This window comes from Protobothrops mucrosquamatus, unplaced genomic scaffold, assembly GCF_001527695.2.
Source record: "Protobothrops mucrosquamatus isolate PMUCROS unplaced genomic scaffold, P.Mucros_1.0 scaffold854, whole genome shotgun sequence".
Taxonomy (NCBI): domain Eukaryota; kingdom Metazoa; phylum Chordata; class Lepidosauria; order Squamata; family Viperidae; genus Protobothrops; species Protobothrops mucrosquamatus.
In genome coordinates this window covers 231,016-254,429 of record NW_015387109.1, presented here as the reverse complement: position 1 = coordinate 254,429, position 23,414 = coordinate 231,016, and the positions used below count along the sequence as shown (strand labels likewise).

The following is a 23,414-nucleotide window of genomic DNA, read 5'->3' as shown; positions in this document are numbered from 1 at the left end:
ATGTTAATGGTTAATGCTGATGATTAGTGCCCATGTTCCCCATATTTGACCGTATGATATTTTTGCCCTTGACATTAGAAAATATGAACATTTAACTGAGAAATCTATTTTCTTCTGGATGAAGAATATTATGAAACATTAAGAACTTCAAAAAAATCATTCAGCAATTAATGATTATTTATTGCCAACAATAAGTCTTTTACTTTACAAAATATGCCGTTAAGTTTCATGGAATCTTTCTTGGTAAAAGCAGCAAACCGTGATGATGTAATCATGGAAACCTCTGCAGTGACATCATCATGCACATCTTGCATTTATACACATGACATTATCACATGACATACTGACACCCATGGCGTTTGCCCCTAGTGCTTCCTCCAGAGATAATGTGGATCTTTTTTTAATATTATAAGACTCACAAAAACATTTTAAATGACTTGTATGTCTAAAAACAGAATTTCCATTTTCATTATTACAGGAAACTTTTAACATTCTCTAGCAGCATGATCTGTTGGTTTTTTTGTGTGAAAGTACAGAATGAATCATCATAGTCACAAAAAGGCCACAAATCTCCCACAACTGCCCTGATGAATAAACTTAATTAGTTTTTCAGTACAAAATGTCATTGCTCTGTAGTAAAAGTTCAGGAGGCAGTGTGCGGTTAGGGCAGGCTATTTCAAATATCCATAATATGTTTCCCTCCCATCCCCAAATAATTTTTTTCATACCTGAAACATAACAGAAGTATAAAATAGAATGCAGCATAAGAAAAGTCTATTATATTCCAAGAGTAATGGAGGTATCTATCTATCTATCTATCTATCTATCTATCTATCTATCTATCTATCTATCTATCTATCTATCTATCTATCTACCTACCTACCTACCTACCTACCTACCTACCTACCTACCTACCTACCTACATTAAAAAGTTTTTAAAAAGTTAAGCCAAGAATGAAAACCAATAAAAATGGAGGGGAAAATAATTGGAATTCAAATGTTAATCTGCTAACATTTTGCAATAATGAATGTGGCAATCAATAATTTAATTAAATGTGTTTGGATTTGCCAGGCACCCCAGAGTTTTTAGAAAAAGCCAGGATTCTCCATTGGTGATAAACAGTATTTGCTAACCCTTTAGAATCTCTTTATTTTGTCATTTCATTTTTAGCCTAACATCAGTAACATTGTGAAGGAATTTGCATACATTACTAAAAGGATAATTGCTTTCGATCTCTATTGTATTTTTAATTAAATGAGATTTTTTTCCCCGGGTACTATTTTTATTGTAATTGCTATTTCAGAAGAAGAGTGTGTGCATATATGTATCTATCTGTAGATCTATCGTATAGTTTCAGGATTTTAGCCAATCTTTATTAACTATTTTAAGTTAATAAACATTTGGAATGTTTCAAGGGGTTACTATTGATTTTCCAGTAATTATGCCGGTATGCTGAGTGCCATCTTAGTAGTGCTAGACATATTAGTTCGGAGTGTCATATTCAAGTATGAATGTTTTGTGAAAAACTTTGTAACTAGGACTTAACATGAAATAATGCTTGCTTTATTTTTTAGGTTTGTGGCTTCCATAAATTGGTGAACATGTCCTTTTGAAACATGCTTATCTTTGAGCTATACTGTAATTTTAGTACTGTGTTTCCTGTTGAGAATATACTTCTTTGTAAACCTAACACTTATTCATCATTTTCTTCTTAATTCAATGGGATGTATTTGGATTCTACTTATGCTGACTGGCTTATTCTGACTTCATTTCTTATTATTTGCAGTAAATCTAATCAGATATGGTTTGGAATGCAAATATTTACTACATAGGAGTCAGATCCATATAGAAAGGCATAACTTTGTGGGGTATACTTAGCTCATAATTTTTGTCTGTCTCAGTGGAATGGGTAACTTGAAAATAGATTGGCAATTCTTTTATTTTGTCTCTTTAGGGTACTTTCATATGGACTTAATGAAATGGCAACAGGAAAACTAAATTGCAACAATGTATAGCTACCCATTTAATCATTTGTATGGAAGGCTAATCATATATAGCTGGCTAACACCTGCCTGTTTAGGGAATATGTGAGTCTTGTTACAGTAGATCTTCACATATAAGAATTAAAACGGTTGCTTCCATGCACTCAGTTTCAGTTGACATTTTATCAGCCATTGAAATGTACTATGAATTAAGACACTAATCTTTGAATTTTCTAGATAATTGCATTGGCACTAATCATTAGAACTGTAACAAATCTCTGTAATGTGCCTGTGGAAAGCTCTGAATCCACTTTGGAAAATACTGTATTAAATCAAACTTGCCAATAAAAGTTTTGGATCTGATGCGATGTACTTATCTCCTTTTCCAGAAAGAAGAGGGAAAAATTCAAGGCCAACTTAATAATTCCGATTCTACTCAGTATATTAGAGAACTGAAAGATCAGATTGCAGAGTTGAATCATGAGGTAAGTTATCATTTTTGCTCACTTAAATTCCTTTTCTGAAACTTGAGCTTGTACTTTTGTTTTCTTCTTTTTGCTCACTCCAAGTGACTTGTTCCTTCAGAATTATTACATTTTTCATTTAGTCAGAAGAAAATACTAAACATGGATAATTTTGCTTTGCAACATATGAGGAAATGTCTTTTTGCTAAAATTAACTTGATTAGGCTTGCACTTATTTGTAAGAATTCTGTACAGCTTCTTTAGACTTTTAATGTTTTTTCATCAATAACACTGTGGCAGCTGACCTTTAAAACTTGGTTTTAAAATTGTCCTCTTTCTGAGAGCAAAATTCATAGAAGTATAGGCCCTTATGATAAGTGCTACTTTCAGCTTAATTGATAGGATCGTTTTAGTCAACTGGAAATATTTAACTAATGCAGCAATAAAATGTTGAAAAGTATGGACATTTGAATTTAAGTCTTAATAAGTAGTGAATGGTAAGGGACCAGAATATTAATCTATTTTTGTGGAAGCTGTATCTTTTCATGTTTTATAATCCTGGTGTGCATTTAAAAAAATCAGATAAAGAATATAAAATACCTAGACCTTTTATAAGTTGCCCAACATTAGAAAGCTTATTTTGACTTTAGCCAAAGTATTACCCATAATCATTTTGGTACTTTTTTTTATTCATTTGGGAGAAATTGTATGGGACCATCTTATATTAATCTGTAGTCCAGCTACAATCATGCTTTACTATTTATTATTCAAAATTGTGTGGCTGCCTCTCTGTACAATGAAACTTTGGAGAGCAAATAGAATAAAAACCTAATCCATAAAATCTCCCCCAATCAAATTGAGAACACCGTGCACATTCTCCCACAAAGGAACTCCCATAACTTATATCCTGGCTTACAAGTATATGTATAATTGGTCAGATTGGAAACAGTGGTCATGGTGTAAATTCAGATGCATGTCTGAAAAGAACTTGCATCATTCTACATCTGCACCCTCCTTACCTGTTCTTACTTTGAACAGAGTATGCATTGCAGCATGTATCCAGGCAAAATAGTATGTCAGTTTGTGGTTAGAAAAGTGACTTTTATCAATATTAATTAGAACTTTTTTTTATTAATATTCTTTGGAAGATTTTATAGAAAGGTCCAAAATAAAAGAGGGGGTAGTCTTTTTTTAATATCAGTCTGTTTTGATTATTTATGCTTGGAAATAATTGAAAAATTAACTATCTAGTGTCTTTGTTCTTGGAAATAATTCCACTGTTTTGTGGGGCTTGCTGTTTGGCATGTATGCCTGGATTTTAGCATTGATTATCTGTTTGTGCCATTAAAGTTCTGCTTCTGTGACACACAGTAATAATGAGATGCTATCCTATGGGATAGTTTGTAAAAGTTACCTTTTGGCAAAAAGTATTGTTTTTACCAATTGCTGACCGACTTTTTCTCCTTTGAGTACTTGGAAGGCTGATAGCATAACAATTTGACCTGGAAATCATTTCCCCCTCTTTAAAAAGAAATTTAAAAAGTTCATTTCATAAAACATATTATTTATCTAGCATATTGTATGTGTAGCAGCCCGACCTTTTGTGAAGAGATAGACATATATGGATTGTCTTTGGAAATTACTTTAATAATAAGATGTACTATGAGGGAATCTTGCAGTTTGACATAACAGTTTCTTTCATATGGATTTAATTCCTCTAATAGTAAATCTTCACAAAATTTTAGTCCAGTGAAAACCAGATTTTATAGATTAAGTGCGACTTAAGTAAATATATTATGTTTGCTGAATGCGGTATGAAAACAGGATTTCATCAGTACAGAGGTCTTATTCGTAGAATGAGGCATCTAAATTTCTGAGTAATCAATACAATGGTACCTTGGTATTTGACTGCTTCAAAACTTGTCGAATTTGGTACTCAACGCCTTTTGACGTGAAAATATTGTCCCAGTACTTGTCGTTCATTTGGTATTTGGCGCACTGCAGTAGGAAGAGGGGGACAGCCATGGAGAACAAACAGGAAGTCAGCCATGCTGGGAAGATCACTGCAAAAAGAAATGGGGGACAGCTGCAGAGGGCAAGCAGGAAGCCAGCCATGCTGGCAAGGCCGCTGATATAGAAAGAGGGACAGACAGAAAGTTCTTCCCAGCCAAAATAAAGGATCACGTAGTAGGTCACTTGGTTTGTTTGATACTCATTGTTTTTAGTACTCATCGCACCTCCCAGAACCAATTAACGAGTACCGAGGTACCATTATAGAAAGGAAACAATTATTTCCTTCATTTCCCCAACTTTGGCCATGCTTTTCAAAACATTCATAGATATCTAATTTGTCATCTTCCTTTAAGATTCACAAAATGACTACAGTTTTTTGCAGATACAGGAACCAGGTTGGTATTCATAGATGATTATGTAATTGTATGGAAAATAAATATGAGCTTTTCTAGTGTAAGTCTGTATGTATGCACCTCAAATGTTTCTCCCTGAGAAAGGGATTGGAAACATAATCGTTAACCTTAAAGTCATTGTTATATCAACTAACTTAGCAAATTGGGTGTTAATAGGTACAAAGTAATGTTAGGTAGCAGTAAAGACTTCGCCAAAACTCTGGGAAAAGACAAGCAAATGCTTAAACAGTATATTATCCATTTCACAAAACTGCATCTGTTCAAGTCAGTATTCCTGAAGGAGGAATATATTAGGACTGCATTACAAGACAATAGTAGTTAGAATTGAAACAAATAACAGTCATCTCCCATCTATAAGTATTGTCAAGCCTCATCTTACTGGTATATTGAACCTAGCCAAGGCCAGCCAGGAGTTACCACCTGCTGAGGCATGAAGGCAACAGGGATATATAAAATAACTGAAATATCTATGGATTTGAAACGGTGGAAACAAACTTATGTTGCTTGCTTTTCCAGCATTCAGTAAATGCCACAATATATCAAACTACGTAACATAAACCACAGTGCCTGCATTTCATTAGTTGGGAATCTTTGCAAAGCGACTTTCTAAAAGGATTAGTTTAATGACCTGCATCTATATCTGGGCAGTCATTTTTTTGATTGTAAGTATATGCTGCTAACTCTCATAAATGTTAACACGAGTCAGCTTGATGCAAAAATGGGCTTCTTCAGGAAGATATGTTGATTCAGTTGGCTCTTGAAAAGATTTGAGTCCAAACTACAGATATATTTATTATTATTCTCTCATTTGTACTGTTTCCCTATTTTATCAGTTGCTTTAATTAGAGTTAGTGCCATTTACGTATATTCTGCATTCCTGAACAGTTGTTTTGGCTTCCTGTTGGATACTCCAAGGAACAAATGTGTTGTGTAGATTAGAGGAGTGGTATATAAGATTAGAATTGATAAGGCTACACTGGCAGACCACAAAGTTTCTTGGGAAGTAGAAGGAAGAAATAGTGGTTTCCAGTTATAGAATGAAGAAAAATCCTGGATTTGCAGGTTGTGTGTGACTGTTGCATTATGAAGTGTTTTTAGATCCTCTCTTTTTATTCTCAGGCAATAATTTCTCTATATGTTAATAGCAGTTGGCTTCTATGCAGTAAACCCAGTAGCAATATCATCTGATTTGTAATGCCAACCATCTCCTCTATTAGAACAGATATTTTTGTTCTGTGCCATTGCTTTGTGTAACTTATTTCTGCCTTCTGTTTTACGTGTTCCTCAATTTCAAGTATTGTTAGCCTTTTTTTAAAAGAGGTACTTTTCTATATAAAAAAATATGAAATTAATATACAGGTAGTCCTCAACCTAAGACGGAGCCTGCCCATTACAGTTGTAATGATGGTCATAAAAGCAGGGCATCATGTGTCTGCCCTGGTTTTATGACCTTTTTGTGGCAGTCTTTAATAGAATCACCTTGTTTATTAACCAAATCCATGGTTTGTTAAGTGAACTCCACGCGTGTTAAGCAAACCCATTGTTTGCCTTGGGGCATTTTTGCTGAAAACAAAAATAAATGTTGTTTTTCAGCAAAAAAAAATAATTGTAAACCACAGTCACATGCCACAGGATACTGCAAGCAGCTATAAATGCAGATCAATTTGGCAGGCACTCAAAATGCTGTCATGTGACTATGGGAGGCGGTATCCATGGGAACTTAGGAACTGGGTCATAAGTACCTTTTGGAGTATTTGTCATAACTTTGAATAGTCACTAAGTCAAGGGCTACCGAGTAATACCCTAGTTTTAAAGTAAATTCATATCTGTAGGTATGTTACATTTAACTGTTGTGAAGCACAGTTGAAGGATATTAATCTTATGTGACCTTTTTATATTTCACCGCTGCAAGCAATAAGCTTAGATTTTTTTTAAAAAAGGTTTTAGTTGATTGTAACTTTATCCTTTGGATTGTGGATCTTCAAGTAAACAAAATCTAGAGCCAGAATTGTTTAGATACAGGTTATCTTACTGGTAAGGAAGTGTTTAGCTGAAAAACATTTGATTGATATCTAGAAACTCTTTAATGAAGGTTTTCAATCATTTCAGATCATAAATACCTGCAGAGATTATTTAGAGAGGGAATCTCTTTTCTGAAACTATCTCACTTTCTTTTCTTAAACTTGAAAGCTAAAAATTCTTTCTTCCTATTCCCAATGAATCTTATGCTATCACTCATCTGATATTTCTCTCCTGATGCAGTTGGTATAAATATTCTGATAGATCTGCTATCTCTTGTTAAGTTCATGTTTATGTTGAAACAAAATGGGCTTAATACAGGGCAAATATTCTACTTTTAGACAATTGTGAATGCTAAATAATTACTTTGATAAATTATTCAGACTAAATAACAAAATTGGGATTCTCAGGTAGCGCTAAAAAATTGGATTATGTGAAATTTATGTTCTTAAAACTACAAAAATCAGTTGTTTTTATATGTGTTTTAGTTCCATCACAACTGAATAACATTGTATGACCACCTAGGAAAAGATCCAAAAACCAGTTGTTGATCCAGAAATAAAATAACCAAGTTGTTAATAGGAGATCCGTGTGACCCAGTTATTACACCCAAGTGCACTGTTAGCTTTCATCCTTTACTTAGTCTCAGTACAAAGTATTGTGGGTAATCTTTGAAGAAATGGTTTAGAACCTGGCTGTTAATATAATTTGGTATCTGAGCCTGCCTGTTTTCTAAGAATTTCTCCTCATCAGATCCTGCAAGAGAGTCACATTATGGGTCCCATCTGTTAAAGAGTGCTATCTGGCAGGGCCCAGAAAGAGATTTTTTTCTTCTTCTGAGGTGCCTGTTCTTTGGAGCATCACCATATGGAAGATAAGATTAGCCCCAACCTGGTGGCTTTTAGACATCTTTCAAAACCTTGTTATACCATCAGAGATGTGACAGAGCCCTTGGGACGATTGTGTTGATGGCTTGGATGGCTTTGTTAATTTTAAGTTTTTAACTGCCATTCATTGCCCAAAGTCGTGAAGTTGAGCTAGATGGTCATATAAACCTAAATAAATAATACAAACTTTTGACATTTATGCACACAGTTGAAATGATGATAAAACACAACACTGTGTAAGGTTCTTCTGCTTCATGATCTTCTGACACCAAAGAGAGAGGAAAAATATGTTTTCAGATTTAAAATGTGAGTGTTCCAACTTGTGGCAAAAACTTTCAGAACAATAAATCATGTGCTTTCCTTGTACGGTATCTTGCAGATGCAGTAAGACAAGACCACACCACCAGATTTGTCCTCCCACAACAGCAAAGTTATTGGACAACTAAAAGTTGCTGTTTTTGTTATTACGTGTCAGATTCTGAGCATCTATGCTGGTGGAGTCTAGATTTTTAGTGATTGTGGTCAGTCTGAGGAAACTGTGATGCGATAAGATAGCATTTGTGAGGTCATGTGGTTAGCAAATACCCAATCTAACATAGCAGCTTTATGGACCCTCAGTTTTAAAGTAACTTTATTCACTCTGATATGCTGAAGAGTGTATGTGCTCTTGAAAAACAGAACTGCTGTTCATGCTAGATAGCTATTAAACTTGAGGGCCTCATTGCGTTTCTTGTGAAAGTGTCTCCCTTCTTATGCCATTTTTAGGGCCTCAGATTCCGTTTAAAAGACAAATTTCAGGAGAGAAGGGAATGAGTGCATAGTACCCTGTCTGCGACTTGTAACAGCCACATCCTTTTTTTTAGGGATTTCATGGCTGCTACAGGGAGATTTCCATTGTAACAGGATGATGCTGGAAACAGATGTAGCCCTTTTAATAAATCACAGACAGGAATTGAGTTTGTCGTATTGTGCATTTTGAAGCACTTCTTCCAAATTAAATCCAAAATCATGTTATTTCCTAATTTACCCCAGAATTTTCTGAAAGGTGTAACCTACAGATTTAATATTTAAATCTTGCAGATTTTACCACTCTGTGTTGAAGATAACTTTTAATTTAGTTGAATCAGAATACAGTTGGAAGGGACCTTTGAGGTCTTCTAGTCCAACCTCCTGCTCAAGCAGGAGACCCTATACCATTTCAGACAAGTGACTGTCCAGTCTCTTCTTAAAAACCTCCAGTGATATAGCACCTACAACTTCTGAAGGCAAACTGTTCCACTGGTTAATTGTCCTCGCTGTTAGGAAGTTTCTCCTTAATTCCAGGTTGCTTCTCTCTTTGATCAGTTTCCAACCATTGTTTCCTCTGGTGCTTTGGAAAATAAGTTGACCCCCTCTTCTTTATGGCAGCTCCTCAAATACTGGAATACTGCTATCATGTCACCCCTAATCCTTTTTTTTATCTAGACTGGCCAAACCCAAAGCCTGCAACTGTTTTTGTCTCCAGGCCTTTAATCAGTAGTTGCTTAGTTGCTCTTCTTTGCACTTTTTCCAAAGTCTCAACATCTTTTTTGTAATGTGGTGACCAAAACTGGATGCAGTATTCCAGGAGTGGCTTTACTAAGGATTTATAAAGCGGTACTAATACTTCATGTGATTTTGATTCTATGCCTCTGTTAATGCAACCAAGGATTGTACTAGCTTTTTTATTCATATCCAGCTGGATATGAATAAATTAATGTATTCAATTAATAATTTAATAAATTAAATTTATATTCAGCTGGACAGTTCCTTTCCCTTTCCTACTCTCTGACACCATCATGGTAGAAACTTCACTCTACATGTAGTCCTCAACTTAGGACCACAATTGAGCCTGGAATCCTGGATTGTTGAGAGAAGGGGTCATCAAGTAAGATGTCATGTGACCAGGGACTACTTGTATTTCCATTGCTTTCCTACAATTAAACTGTCTTGTTGCCTTAGTCCAGGGGTCTCCAACCTTGGCAACTTTAAGACTTGTGGACTTCAACTCCCAGAATTCCTCAGCCAGCTTTGCTGGCTGAGGAATTCTGGGAGTTGAAGTCCATAAGTCTTAAAGTTGCCAGGATTGGAGACCCCTGCCTTAGTCCAATGGAAGCTGTTCCAAGTATGATGTCTTTTCATTTTTGTTTGTAATTTTAGGGTAGCTTTTATTAATTATTATCCACCCCAGTTCCATGGTGTGGAGGGGGAAATCATATGAATTGAAAACAAATAAATAAATAAATAAACCTCTTTTGTTTTTGTTAATGATGTTACACAACCTGAAATGCATAGGACTATTTTTCTTGGAACCTAATTGAGGTAAAGAACAGAGGAATGACTTTGTGAAACTTGTATGTCAATATATACATTTTAGTAGAAAAATTTAGTAGAGAAAATAATACTGGTTAGGAATCGTAAGTGAATGGGGATTTTATAGTTCAACTCAAGTAGAGTGAAAAATTTCCTTTTTCAATCTGACTTAATGAGGCCGTAACTGATCATCTTATGCAATCTTTCATTTTACACCTCTTTATTAGGTAATTTCTCAATATGTCTTCATTTTCTTTAAAATTAATGGTGGCTACTGAGGATTATCATCCTATGTTGAAGTTAACTTCTTATTTGAATCCTATACTTGCTACTAGCAGCATAAGTCTTTCAAACCTGCTAAATCAGCAGTCCCCAATCTTTGCGGCTTGGTGGCCCAGCTGGGGGAGGGAGAAGGAAATGGGGCCTCATGAGTGGCGAGCTGGCACGCACTCAGGTGCAGGGCTTGACTCGCATGAGCGGCAGGCCAACATGCATGCGTGCACAGCTCGACTTGCACAAATTGACCTGTGCGTGCATGTGTGCTGGCCAACTGCTCACATGGTCTAGTTGCGAATAGGACACAGCCCGATAGTGGGCCACGGACTAGGGGTCAGGGACCCCTGTGCTAAATAAAATGGCGCTAGGGTGTGTTTTGCAATAAGCAAAGTTGCTTATAGAATTGAGTTTGAAACATGTTCTTCTGATTGCATGCTATCGTTTCAATCACATACTTTCTTTTAAGATTTCAAAACTTTTGATTATAGTATTAGCACAGTGATCAAAAAGTCATGACCCCTGCTTGAGCAAGTGATTGGTTTCCTGTTCTGACTTACTTGAAATCTTTTGGTCTCAATGTATCACAAGTTTTAATCTTTGTCAAGCTAGCACTACAATATCTTCGTGTTAAAAATCTTTTTTTCCTGTTTGCTGTTTAAGCTGTAGATAAGCGATAAAGCTACAAAACCTACTCCCATGACTTTTTAGAAAAATATTATCCAGATATTTAGAATTTAAATATATACTCAGAATTAAGATATGCATGACTTTAGTTTTCAGTCTAATTACCCAGGTACTTCTGTAAAAGTGAAGTTCATAACACGCTCAGCTCTCACAAAACTGCATCATAATAGTATGTGGACATTTGAACCATTTACAAATATTCAGGTTTTATGTTTATAGCACTTATCTGAAAGGAAAGCATTTTCCACCACCCCCAAAATTAATAGAATCCTCCCTCTCTCCGACCCCATCCCTACCCGCATCTTATGTATATTATCGTATTGTTGGGAAATCTAAATTGACTATTCCCTTTTAAAGGTGAATTATTTGGGAAGAAAGATGTTCTTTATTTCAGATAAATGCAGTAATTATAACTGGCTCACCTATGCGTGAATTGATTCTGGATCTCATTTGTATGACATATGTCATGAGAATTAACCATTACTAAACATATTTCTTACATTTTCTTAGATCAGGGGTGGGCAACCTTGGCTCTTTTATGACTCATGGACTTCAACTCCCAGAATTCCTGAGCCAGCATGGCTGGCTCAGGAATTCTGGGAATTGAAGTCCACGAGTCATAAAAGAGCCAAGATTGCCTACCCCTGTCTTAGATCATGGGGTATAATAGTTTTCCTTTTGGAAATTAAACTGACTGTTACACAAGCCATTCATTCTCCAGTCACATTGCCTGCACGTGAAAAGTTTCTTAGCAAAATAGCATGATGACCTATGCTGGTGCAATTTTAGTAATATAATCTTTCTCTACCCACCATGCACAGCACTGGAAAATACAGGTAGCTCTCGCTTACTGACTGCTCATTTAGCAACCATTCAAAGTTATGACAGCACGGAATAAGGAGACATACGAACAGTCCTTGCAGTTGCAGCCATCACAGTATCCCCATTGTCATGTGACTCTGATTCAAGTTTGTGGCGACCAGCGCACATTTAGGATGGTTGCAGTTTGTGGTCACATGATCCCCATTTGTAACCTTCACAACAAGCAAAGACAATGGCAAAACTGGCAGGAAATTGCAAATCATGGTCACGTCATATCATGCTTGATCATTACAGGTAATTTGCCTAATGATCACAGCCAGAACTGACCTCATAAGCTAGACACAGTCATGTGACGTTTCACTTTATGGCCATGGTGCTTAGCGACAGAATTGCTGGTCTCAATCATGATCAGTAAGTGAGGACTACCTATATCTCAAGATGGTTATCTGCCACCTCACTGGAGAAATAAGTAGACCAACAGCAAGAGGTCTCACCACAAGATACAAGATAGGCTAATTATGGTAACCAATAACTAACAGAAGGAGTCCATCAGCATCTTTTCAGATTTACAATTTCAGATTATTTGACCCCAATAAAAGTTTGATTTGATTGGAGATTAATAGCTTGTTATTAAAAGTCATAAGCATGTGATGAGGTGAATCATAGTGTAGGTTAAAAAAAAAAGATTACACAGACATACAACTTGCATATTGCATAGCTTTCACAGTGCAGACGAATAAAAGTATGTTTCGAGTTATGATATCTGTGCTCAACACTTTCAAACTCTGGAAGAGAAATATCAGTGTTTCACAATTAGAGAACCAAAAGATATATGATGCAATGGATCTCTAACTGGAATTTGTGTTGCCTACATTTTAACTTTAAAGTAACCAGTGTGCCTCAGAGCAACGAAAGCTGTAAATAATTCCAGAGTGTATATTTTCTTGTTTTGGACATAAGAAAACCTTGGTGGAAACATCTCAGACAGTGGTTTAAATTCTAAACCTATAAAATCATAGATTTGGGACAATTCTTAGCGCCATCACTAAGGTACAGTTCCAATTATAATAGAGGTAACAATTCTTCCATATTCTTGGAAATTTCTGTATGGCAATATATTCTTTCTGGTTTAAGTGAAAGAAAACCTTTAACTAAGGAATTTTTGTAATTATGCTGCATTTCTTCTCCAAATTAACACACTGGCCAGTGATAATATTTTTTTAGAGCATTTGAATCTTAAATGGCTGCCTTGGTTTGTGGCATTTAAAATTTAGATTAAAATGGTTTAATACTTCTAATTTTTTCTCTGCTGTCTTTTTCTTCTTGCTTATGTTTGGGTGTAACAGTCAACTACAGGTAAGAGCATGTTGTGAAAAAGTTCAGTATGATTTTTTGTCTTTTGGAGCATGGCTATGTTGTGTTCTCAAGAGGATAACCAGGTTCAGTGTGGCAGATGTGGGTTTGTGGGTCCTTTGGTTCATTTCTTAATTCTGCCATTTCCAAGGTGCCCGGAGACATTGCTAGGGAAATCAGTTGCTATTACTGCTAACATTATTTAAGCTAAAGATAGTTGGGGTAATAGCCTGTAGTTTTGACGGACAAGCTTTCTGATACTTCAGGCACTCAATTCAGTTGAGTGGCAGCATCTGGTGAACGTTGGCTGATCATAAAAAGCTAAGCACTGTGGGATCAGACTTGGTTACTACGTAGGTCGGAGACCATCATGGAATCCCAATGCTGGAGCTAAATTGAGAAGCTTTGAAAAAAAAATCTGAAAAAAGAGATGACAAACCAGTTGCATATATTGCCAGGAAAGCTACATAGACATATCTATGAAGTCACTCGGAATTAAGCTTGACAAAAAAAAGAGACTTGACTGGTTAATCTTATTATTTCCTTATCCACACAGTCTGGATCGTCCCTTTTATTTCAAAAGTACATGTTCTGTCATACAGTACTTATAATCTAAGTACTGGCCATCGCATTGGATGTGAAATTCAGATTTATACTAGCACTGCAAGAGCAATAATTCTGTCCAATAGTAGCTTTCTGAAGTATCCAAATATTCTTCCTTAGTTATTCCACAGCCCACATTTCTTCCGAATATTTTTTTAAAAGCATGGCTTTCTTCCAATTTTGGTTCTCTTTCGTTTTCCCCTTCTAAAAGCAAAGGTATGAAGTGTATTTCTTCAGCTATTGGTGCAGAAAACATTTCCATTCTGTTGCCATGCTTTCTCCAGAATGGGATATCTTTCCCTCCCCACCGTTACCTTAAGGCAGGGGTGTCAAACTCAATTTCATTGAGGGCCGCATCAGCATTGCGGTTGCCCTTGGGGGGACCGGGTGGGTGTGGCCAGGGTGGGTGCAGCCTACTGGGTGGGTGTGGATGGAGTGGGTGTGGCCTACTGGGTGGGCATGGCCAGCTCTACATCATTTGCATCAAGGGTGCCTGTGGGGGCCTGGGCAGGAGTGGGACAGATCTGAGGGTCTCTGTCAGAAGGGGGTGGGACCAGGGCAAGCACCAAAGCATGGTCCATTTCTTCATTCCTCACAAAGGGTGACACCTCCCCAGCATGCACCCAGGGGGCGGGGCCGACACAGCAGGGGCTGGTTCCTCGCTGTTTCTAGACGGCCTTGTGGAGCTAAGACTGAATGCGTTTCAGCATAGATGGCCACCACGAAATTGTACATTGGCTCTCGGCCGGCCAGGGCCAAGGCAGCGGGGGCTGTTCCCTCACTGTTTCCAGGATGGCTTCGCGGGCCACATGAAACCATTTTGCGGGCCGCATCTGGCCCCCGGGCCTTGTGTTTGACATGTCTGCCTTAAGGTGATCTCTTAGGTGTACTTTACTATCCTGGAAAGGATGACTTCTATGTCCATCTGTTAAGCCACAATTAACATTTGAAAGATCCAAAGCCAATAAGACTTTTTAAAGACATGTTAACACTCAGCATCCGGTCAACTTAAGAACATGTCTTCCACTTCCTGCTGTATTTCTTGTTTTAGGATAATTTCCAGTCGGCATGCAGTAACTGAAACCAAGTAGGGTGTGGCTGATATTGCTATGCCTTGCAGCTTTTCTACTGTACTATATCTTGAATGCAGAAAGATGAGTATTTATTCTGCCAAAATACTGTAGATGCAGTTAATTTGGCTTTAAGAAGAATATCAGCAGGAGAAAAAAATCAAAAGCTTTCTGGAATTATTTTCAATTTCTTTCAATATTACACGACACTGAGATAATCTGTAGGTTACTTAACGATGATTTGCATTGGGTGGGTGTTTCCGTTTTAATATTTGGGGTAAAAAAACCTTCACAAAGTTTAGTGGACTTTAGTGTCCAAATCAATTTGATAGTGCTTAAAGTAGAGATGGATAACATTTTTCAGATTTTACTGAACTGCAATTTCCCATTGGCTTTGGAACTGATAAAATTTGAGTCCCATAGTGTCTAGAAGACTGAAGTTCCTAAACTCGTGACATATTTGACCAAATTCTAATTTGAATTTGAAAATGCTGTAATCTTGCTTATGGAGTATCTCATTTGAGCAAGGCTCCTGGCATTTGCCAAAAATTATTTCTTACTATAATGGAGCAACTTAATAAGGTGCAAAGAATCTTTAAATGGGACATCTTGCTAAATATTTTTTTCTGAGCATCCTGCAGTTTTCGGCTTTTACATACAAAGTCTGTTGTAATTTTATAGTATGATTTTAACTTCTGAGGCATGTTTTTAGTGGTTCCTCGCCATTTATGATTCAACATCTTATTTAATACCCTATGCATGAGGTATTGAGTGTGTACCTTTTTCATTTTAGATCTAATTAGCAGTTGGCATGGTTTGTTTCCTAAAGACACTTGCATTGAAACACTTATTAGAATCAAGCTAGCAAAATGGACTTACACATTTCTAGAATATGACTTATTCTCTTCATCAACAGGCACTTTGTCTGGAATATTAGCTCTAGTACCAACCAACTATACATATTTTAAACCTGCTCATTAATTAATAATGTTATATTAATTGACATGTCTGGACTTGTAATGTGTTTTTCACGTATAGAGTTTAATTTTGCATAGTGGAAAAGACAAAGTACTTTTTTTATTCTAAATAATGTCAACAGAATTCCTTACAATATTCTAACATCATTATTAAGTGTGTATTGTCATGTTCTCAGACGATCAAGCATAAAAACAAAAATAATAGGTTTTATAAAGGTGTGAGGAGGAAATATGTGCAGAACATTGCAAAAACAAAACAATTGTATAAAACATACAATCTGAGGTCCGCAGAGTTCACCAAAGTTGTCAAATGGCAAACCTTAGTAACTAAATTCATTTTTAACTCAATTTTAATGTAAATGAAATTACAATTGGTTTTTGCCCTGAAACCCCCCCCCCCCCGATGCTTTTGAGAATCAGCCTATGATGCACCAAAGTCAAAATGCAACCCTACATCTACAAAATGTTGTGTTCTTTTCTGTAGTTTTTCTGTATAGCTCAGGTCTGTTGATGTTTGTGTTTCCCAGTATTATAGATGATTCACGTGTGACTTGAATGATAAGATTGAAATTCATCTCAATAATAAACAATTTTTGAAAGATCAATGCCCCAAATGTCTAATTAATCATGTTTATCATTGAAATGTTTTCTTCAAAGTTGTCATTTTGTAAAGATATTCAGGACCAGTTTACAGACATATAATATTTTCATCTGTTTCAAATTCTTCTAAAACTGAGTGAGCAATGATTGGCATATACTGAAAGTATACTCTTGGCAATTGCAGCCATAATTCAAAAGCGATTGGTTCACAGATGGAAATGAAGAGGACAAAGGACCTGTTCTCTTAATTCTTCTAAATGTCTTTTTTTCTTTTGACAGATCAGATGCTTAAAAAGTAAGAAAACCTTTCCAGGCACAAACACTTTCGATGGGATTCATATCGTGAACCATTTGATAAGAGATGATGAATCACTGCATTCTTCAGATGAAGATTTTATATCCAATCACATTCAAGAACACGGGATCCATTTTCATTTGCACAGCAGAACTGGCCAGTTGGACCTGAATCCAACAGTGGTAGACAGTAGTGACAGTGATACTGAAAACACTGAATCACTGATCACAAATACTCAGAAGGAAAAAAATAAAAAAAGAATGGAGTCTTATTCTACTATGGTGTGATCACTGTGAAAAGTTTGGCTTTCATTCTCAAAGAGCTTCTTCCGTAATTAAGAAAATTAGCATTAAGCACTCAAGTTGACTTGGTCCTTGCATCTGTGTTTGCCAAATCTTTCTCTTTGACATTATTGCCATGAAGTACACTTGAGAAGATATAGGGTGGTTGACAACTCTAACAGTATTAATTATTATCCCTTGTACGTTTCTCATGCTAGAAGATGTGCATTCATAATTGTTGCCTTAGCTGCTGTTCACAAACACGGAAAATCATTACTCTTCAGAAGGGACAGTCTTGTGCAATAGTTTAATGCTCTGTGAACAACTATGTTCCATAAACAATTTGCAATCAAGATGGATATGTGCACACTAGAAATAGCAGATACGGAATATCTGATTATTTTGAGTGTCTTATTTTTAATTAACTTCAACTACCGGAGACTTAACAGAGTTTCCAATCTAAAGCCTCTGTTTGTGCTATTTTATATAATGAATGGTCATACTTCATTCTAAAGGATTGAAAACTTTTGTCAACATTTATGTGCATTTGTTTTTGACACGTTGCTAATGAATTTGATCAAATACGTTAACTACAAATAATATCTATTTTGTATATATTTGTATAACTGTACTCCTACCTAAAATGTATATTGAATTTTGTATGAGATGTGTAAATGTTACATGAGTGTCTTAGCATTTTAAAAGAAAAAATGAAATTATGTGTAAGCAATTAAAATTGGGAGCGATGTATGGGGAAAAAAATAAGAAAAACACTAATTCTCATTCTGAGACTTCTCTGTATCAGATGATCTACAGTTCATGTCCCATTTATGTTTGAAATGATGCTATTCGCTGAAATTTTAACTTTGTGTATATGTAACTATATAATAAAACCTTTTTCATGATTTAACAAATGCTAAACAGTTACGTTTAACTCTTTCTTAAAAATGTCCTTCACTTTTGTCAATTTTGTTACGCTGCAGCCCGATTCTACCGTTGTTGAAATTCATTTTTTTCTCATTAATCTATACTCAGTACCCCATAATGACAAAGTAAAAACAGAATTTTAGAAATGTCTGTAAATTTATTAAAAAGAAAAAACTGAAATATCACATTGGCATAAGTACTGTCAGACCCTTCCCTCAATACTTTGTCGAAGCACTTTTGGCAGCAATTACAGCCTCGAGTCTTTTGGAGTATGACGCGATAAGTTTTGCACACCTGGATTGGGGGATTTTATGCCATTCTCCCTTGCAAATCCTCTCAAGTTCAGTCAGGTTGGATGGCAACCATCGGTGGACAGCCATTTTCAGGTCCCTCCACAGATGTTCAATAGGGTTCAAGTCAGGGCTCTAGCTGGGCCCTCTAGGACATTCACAAAGTTGTCCCTAAGCCACTCCTGTTTTGTCTTGGCTGTGTTCTTAGGATCATTGTCATGTTGGAAAATGAACCTTCGACCCAGTGTGAGGTCCTGAGAGCTGTGGAACATGTTTTCATTGAGGATATCCCTGTACTTTGCTCCTTTTAGCTTTCCCTCAACACTGACCAGTCTCTCAGTCCTGGCTGTTGAAAAATACCTCCACAGCACAATGCTGCCACTAACATCTTCATTGTTGGGATGGTATTAGGCAGGGTGATGAGCAGTGCCTGGCTTTTCCCAGACTTAACGTTTAGAATTTGAGGCCAGACAGTTCAATCTTGGTTTCATCAGATCAGAGAATCTTGTTCCTCACAGTCTCAGAATCCTTCAGGAGCTTTTTTGTAATTGGATCATTTGAAGTCCCTGCCCAGGACCCTGGACAAAATGTTCAAAGCACTAACCATTTGGCGAACAATCAGGATCACACATTTGCGAGTCTGTTAAGATGATTTATTGCTCATGCCTACACACAAGAATCTAGTCAACTGGTGGTCAGCACTAAATTGGAGCTAGATAAGAGTCAAAGGAATTCAAGGGGTATGGAACTTGTATCATTTGTGGCAATGCAACAACTCTAGACTGATTCCTCTTTTGACTCTGCCCCCAGGCTCTGCCTGCTCTTCATCTGCACTTTTCTTTAATCACTTTTCTATGTTAAGTAGAACATAGTGGTAGAAGGTCAAAGAGTGATAAACCAAGACCAGGGACTCCAATGGTTTAACATGCTTTGTCTATTGTTTGTTTTTGTTTGTTTTTTAATGTTATTTAGCTCTGTTGAATGCCACCAGAGTGGCTGGTTTTTGAGACGGGTGGCTATATGTTGGTTTAATGTAAATAAATAAAAGCTAATAGTTTCTAGATACATCTGCTCCTTTACAAAAATATTCAGACAAGGTAGGGTAGATTGTAATAAATGCCTCCCATAAACCATTCAAAAAAGTCCTTGAATTATGAGCAATTTTTTTTCTCCATTCTCCAATTAAAATAGTTCTATCTTTTCTTAATATGAGATATACTAGCAGTTAAATACGAAGTCAGTCATGTTTATAATATGAGCAAAAATTAAAATATAATACCAGCCGTGATCAGCCACTGGCAGAAGAAAATCAAATGTGTGTTGTAAGGCTGATTCAGTGATTTAAAAAAATAGAGTAGAGAAAAGGAATAAGGATGCTGAGCAGGTTGTACAAGAGAAAGTCAATGGGAGGAAGCACATAAATAAAAAAGAGAAACTAGAGAATTGGGGCACTTGAATAAATATAGAAAACTGTCAGTGAAGAGTATAAATGAGGAAGCTGACAGAAATATAAAGGAATTATATGACTGAAAAAGCAAACAGCAAAAATATTCAGACAGAAGCTTTAAGGACTCATTGATAAGGGAGGTGATAAAACTGCAGAAAGCAATAGAATGAAGACGTTTTGGTAAATTAATACAATTCTCAATTATTCTTTAAACATTGCTTGTATACAGATTTTTTTTAAAACATTTGGGGGGAATGAAAATGTTAAATTTTAGATGGGAGAAAAATTCTGCTTTAATCAAATAATTTCAACCAAATAGCTCACTCATTCAAGGAATGAAACTGAAAATATTTCGGTATATATACAAGTAGATTTGCTAAAGGAGAAAGAGGAAGACTACAATAATAACCCTGAGAACAGAAAGAAAAAAGGTGAGACTGCTGAGCCCGTAAAAAAACAATACTCTAAAATAATTATATCCTTGAAAGCACACAAAGATTACCTGAAAAACCAAGGGAACTCTAAATAATTAATATTTAATTTATATCAATAGTTAAAGGTCTGTTAAAGTAGTATTGCAAAATATAAATTGGTACCTGCAAAAAGCTTGTGAAAAATATGACAAGCTTTTCATTCGATTAAAAACAAAACCAAATTACAAAGGAGAGAACTGGAAATACAGAAAGTAAAAATTAAATATTTTAAAAAGAACGGATACAGAATAAAGTACTTTAAAAATACATATGTAAACCAATTTGTACAAGAATAACAGGAACATAAATGTGGAACACGATAAAATATATAGCAAAACTCTTTTTTTTAAAATAATCAATTTTCTGTTTTTTAAAAAATCCACTCTCCTAAACTGGTAAGTTATTAATATCTGAAGAAACAATACTAATGCAGTGCCCATATGGTCAAGGCAAAAAGGAAGCAACTGATGAAAGTGAGCCCTAGTAGAAGAAAAAGAAAGAAGAAATTTTATCAGAAATCACCCAAAAAAAAAAAAAAAGTTGCAGGTAGCCCTTTGTTTATGTCCACAATTGGAACTGGAGTTTTTGCCGTAAGTCGTTGCAGTCATAGTTTAGATCTGATTTTAGGATGATTTTTATGGAGTTTGTTAAGCGAATCACTGTGTTCGTTAAGAAAACCGTGCAGTTGGTAAACATCATGAGGTCGTTAAGTGAACCCAGCTTCCCCAAGGGGAATTTTTTGGGGACCGGAAGTCGACAAAAAAGGTCACAGATCATGAATCTATGACACCACCACCCCAGGATGCTACACCCTGTTGTGAATACAAGCCAGTTGCCAAGCGCCCAAATTACGATCATGTAAACCTCAGGAATGGCGCAGTGTTCATACATTCAGGTCATAAGCCACTTTTTCCAAGGCCATCGTAACTTTGCACCATCATTAAATGCTGGTCATAAGTCATACTGAACTACCTGTATAGAACTGATATATCACTTAGCCATTATTACTTTTCTGTTACCACCACAAATCTGGATTATATTATAAACTATTAGCCTCGATTATATTTAGGATTGTGAAACCCAGATTACGATCAACTCCTACAAATATCACTGAAAGACTTTGATCTGAAATACCTGACCTGCCTCACAACCTGGAGAGGGCAAGCTATGATATGCACCTTGGCAGTGGCGTAGCGTGGGTTGTCAGCACCCGGGGCAAGGCACCCCCCCCCTCCACAGTGGGCGGCATCGGCGACCCGGCGGCTCGGATCGGATTCGCACAGCCAGCACTGCAGAGAGAGTGAGTGAGCCAGGCAGGGGCAGAGAGCTGCGAGTGCGAGCGCGCCCCCCCAGATGTTGCGCCCGGTGCGGCCGGCCCCCCCTGCACCCCCCACGCTACGCCTCTGCACCTTGGACTCCTGGAGGAAAGCCAAACTCTTAATGCAAGACTACTGCAGGATATAAAGAGGAGGAAGATATGATTAGCCTTTGAAGAGGGAGGCAAGGGCATGAAGATCATGCAATAAAAAGAAAATATCAGGAAAAATAGAGATTTTCAGAGAAACTGAATTGAAAGGCCATAGAAGAAAGAGTAGTTGGTGCCACACAGTCATTGGCCCGCTAGCAAATCACAGCTTACCAGTCGTTCAGTATCGCTATGCCAAAATAACAGGTTTGTATCATTTGAACAATGGATGGGTGATTACTATGAAGACACTAAATCCCTTGTCAGTAAATGACTAAAGTCGCTGGATGATCTGTCAGTTTCCCCATCTTGGAGCGCTCCAAATGTCTTGGTTAGATTACAGGGTTTCCCAAACAGGTTGAGAAAGATTGCTCCCTCCAAGATTAGGAGAAGAGAGATTTAAGGGGCCAATTCTAAGAGGAACAGTTGCAAATGTCCCAGTTGCTATTTTATTAGCTTCCTCTCTCTCTCTCTTTTTTTTTTTCTTTCACATTTCAAAAATGATCTTTCCTTCATAAGCTGACAAACCAATTCATCAGGGGGAAATTCAGGCTGTGTCTATAATTACATACTTGAGCTCTGTGGTATGGGTTCTAAAATTAAGGCTGCAATTCTGCATGCTGACCTGGGGACAAGCCTCGCTGAACAATCTTTTCCAGCCGAATTAGCACAGAATAAGAAACCGTACTTTTATACAAAATCTTCTGCAGATCCTGGCAAACACTACTAGAGGATGATCTACGATGGTGAAGCTTTTTAATGTTGATTATTGTTGTGCAATGGAATAACGTATCCCAATTCTGGAAATACTGAATTGTTAGTTATAAAGCCGGTGGAAATAATATGCGCCCATGGATAGCACCTCTGATTTCTCTCAAGGTTTCTATCCCATTTGCATGTAATCATATAACTACAGCTTTTCTCACAACCTAACTAAGGCCCCTATGTAAATCTATTACAATATAGCTCACTATAATTTAAGGGGTAGCAGACAACATCCTGGGGTGCTAGAGAAGGCGTTTGAAAGCAACATCAGCTCTGCTTGGTAGTCAATGATGTTCTGTAACTTTTTCTTTCTTCCATTCAACCATGTCTGATTTCTGAAGACTGCTTGGGCAAGTCCCTGCAGTTTTCTTAGCGAGGTTTTCCAGAAGTGGTTTGCCATTGCCTCCTTTCTAGGGCTGAGAGAGAGCAACTAGCCCAAGGTTAACTAACCATCTGGTTTCATGCCCAAGGCAGTACTAGAACTCACAGTTTCCAAGCTTCTAGCCCGATGCCCTAACCACTACACCAAACTGGCTCTGTTCTGTAACTAGCCATAACCATAGTAGCTATGCTGGTAACCGGTAATTTCTCCCTCGTGACAGCCTTGCCCGTGTTACAATATTCCCAAGTGGAGCCACAGCCCCCCCCCCAAATGTTCTGTCCCTAAACTAAGCAATATGTGAATATGGAGATTAAGCAAGATAAAACTTGAACAAATTTTATGAAGCTATGCAGCAGTGCACAAAATCCATTGGATTTTAACCTACACCATAAACTAGATTTCACAAATACCTAGTTTGCTGTATTGCAATGCTTTGTAACTTGATATAGCCTTCCACGTACTGACGTTTTAATGTTCCCCTACACTCAGCTAATGCTCCTACTCCTTCTTTTTGATTCTTCTTTTTATATATGTATAATTTTTAATTTATACAGTATACCGTTTCTACCTTCTATCGCTTCTTTTTATATATTT

General features: G+C 36.8%; 1 protein-coding gene across 1 annotated transcript in view; it reads left to right on the top strand.

Moving 5' to 3' along the window:
* The window catches only part of EVI5 (ecotropic viral integration site 5), a 78,633-nt gene extending 60,648 nt beyond the window's left edge, over positions 1–17,985 (top strand). Inside the window, exons 19-20 of the mRNA XM_029284703.1 lie at positions 2,373–2,468; positions 16,775–17,985. Coding sequence (XP_029140536.1) covers positions 2,373–2,468; positions 16,775–17,077 — 399 coding nt within the window. The 3' untranslated portion in view covers positions 17,078–17,985. The remainder of the gene's footprint in view (positions 1–2,372; positions 2,469–16,774) is intronic.
* Positions 17,986–23,414: the final 5,429 nt, after the last annotated feature.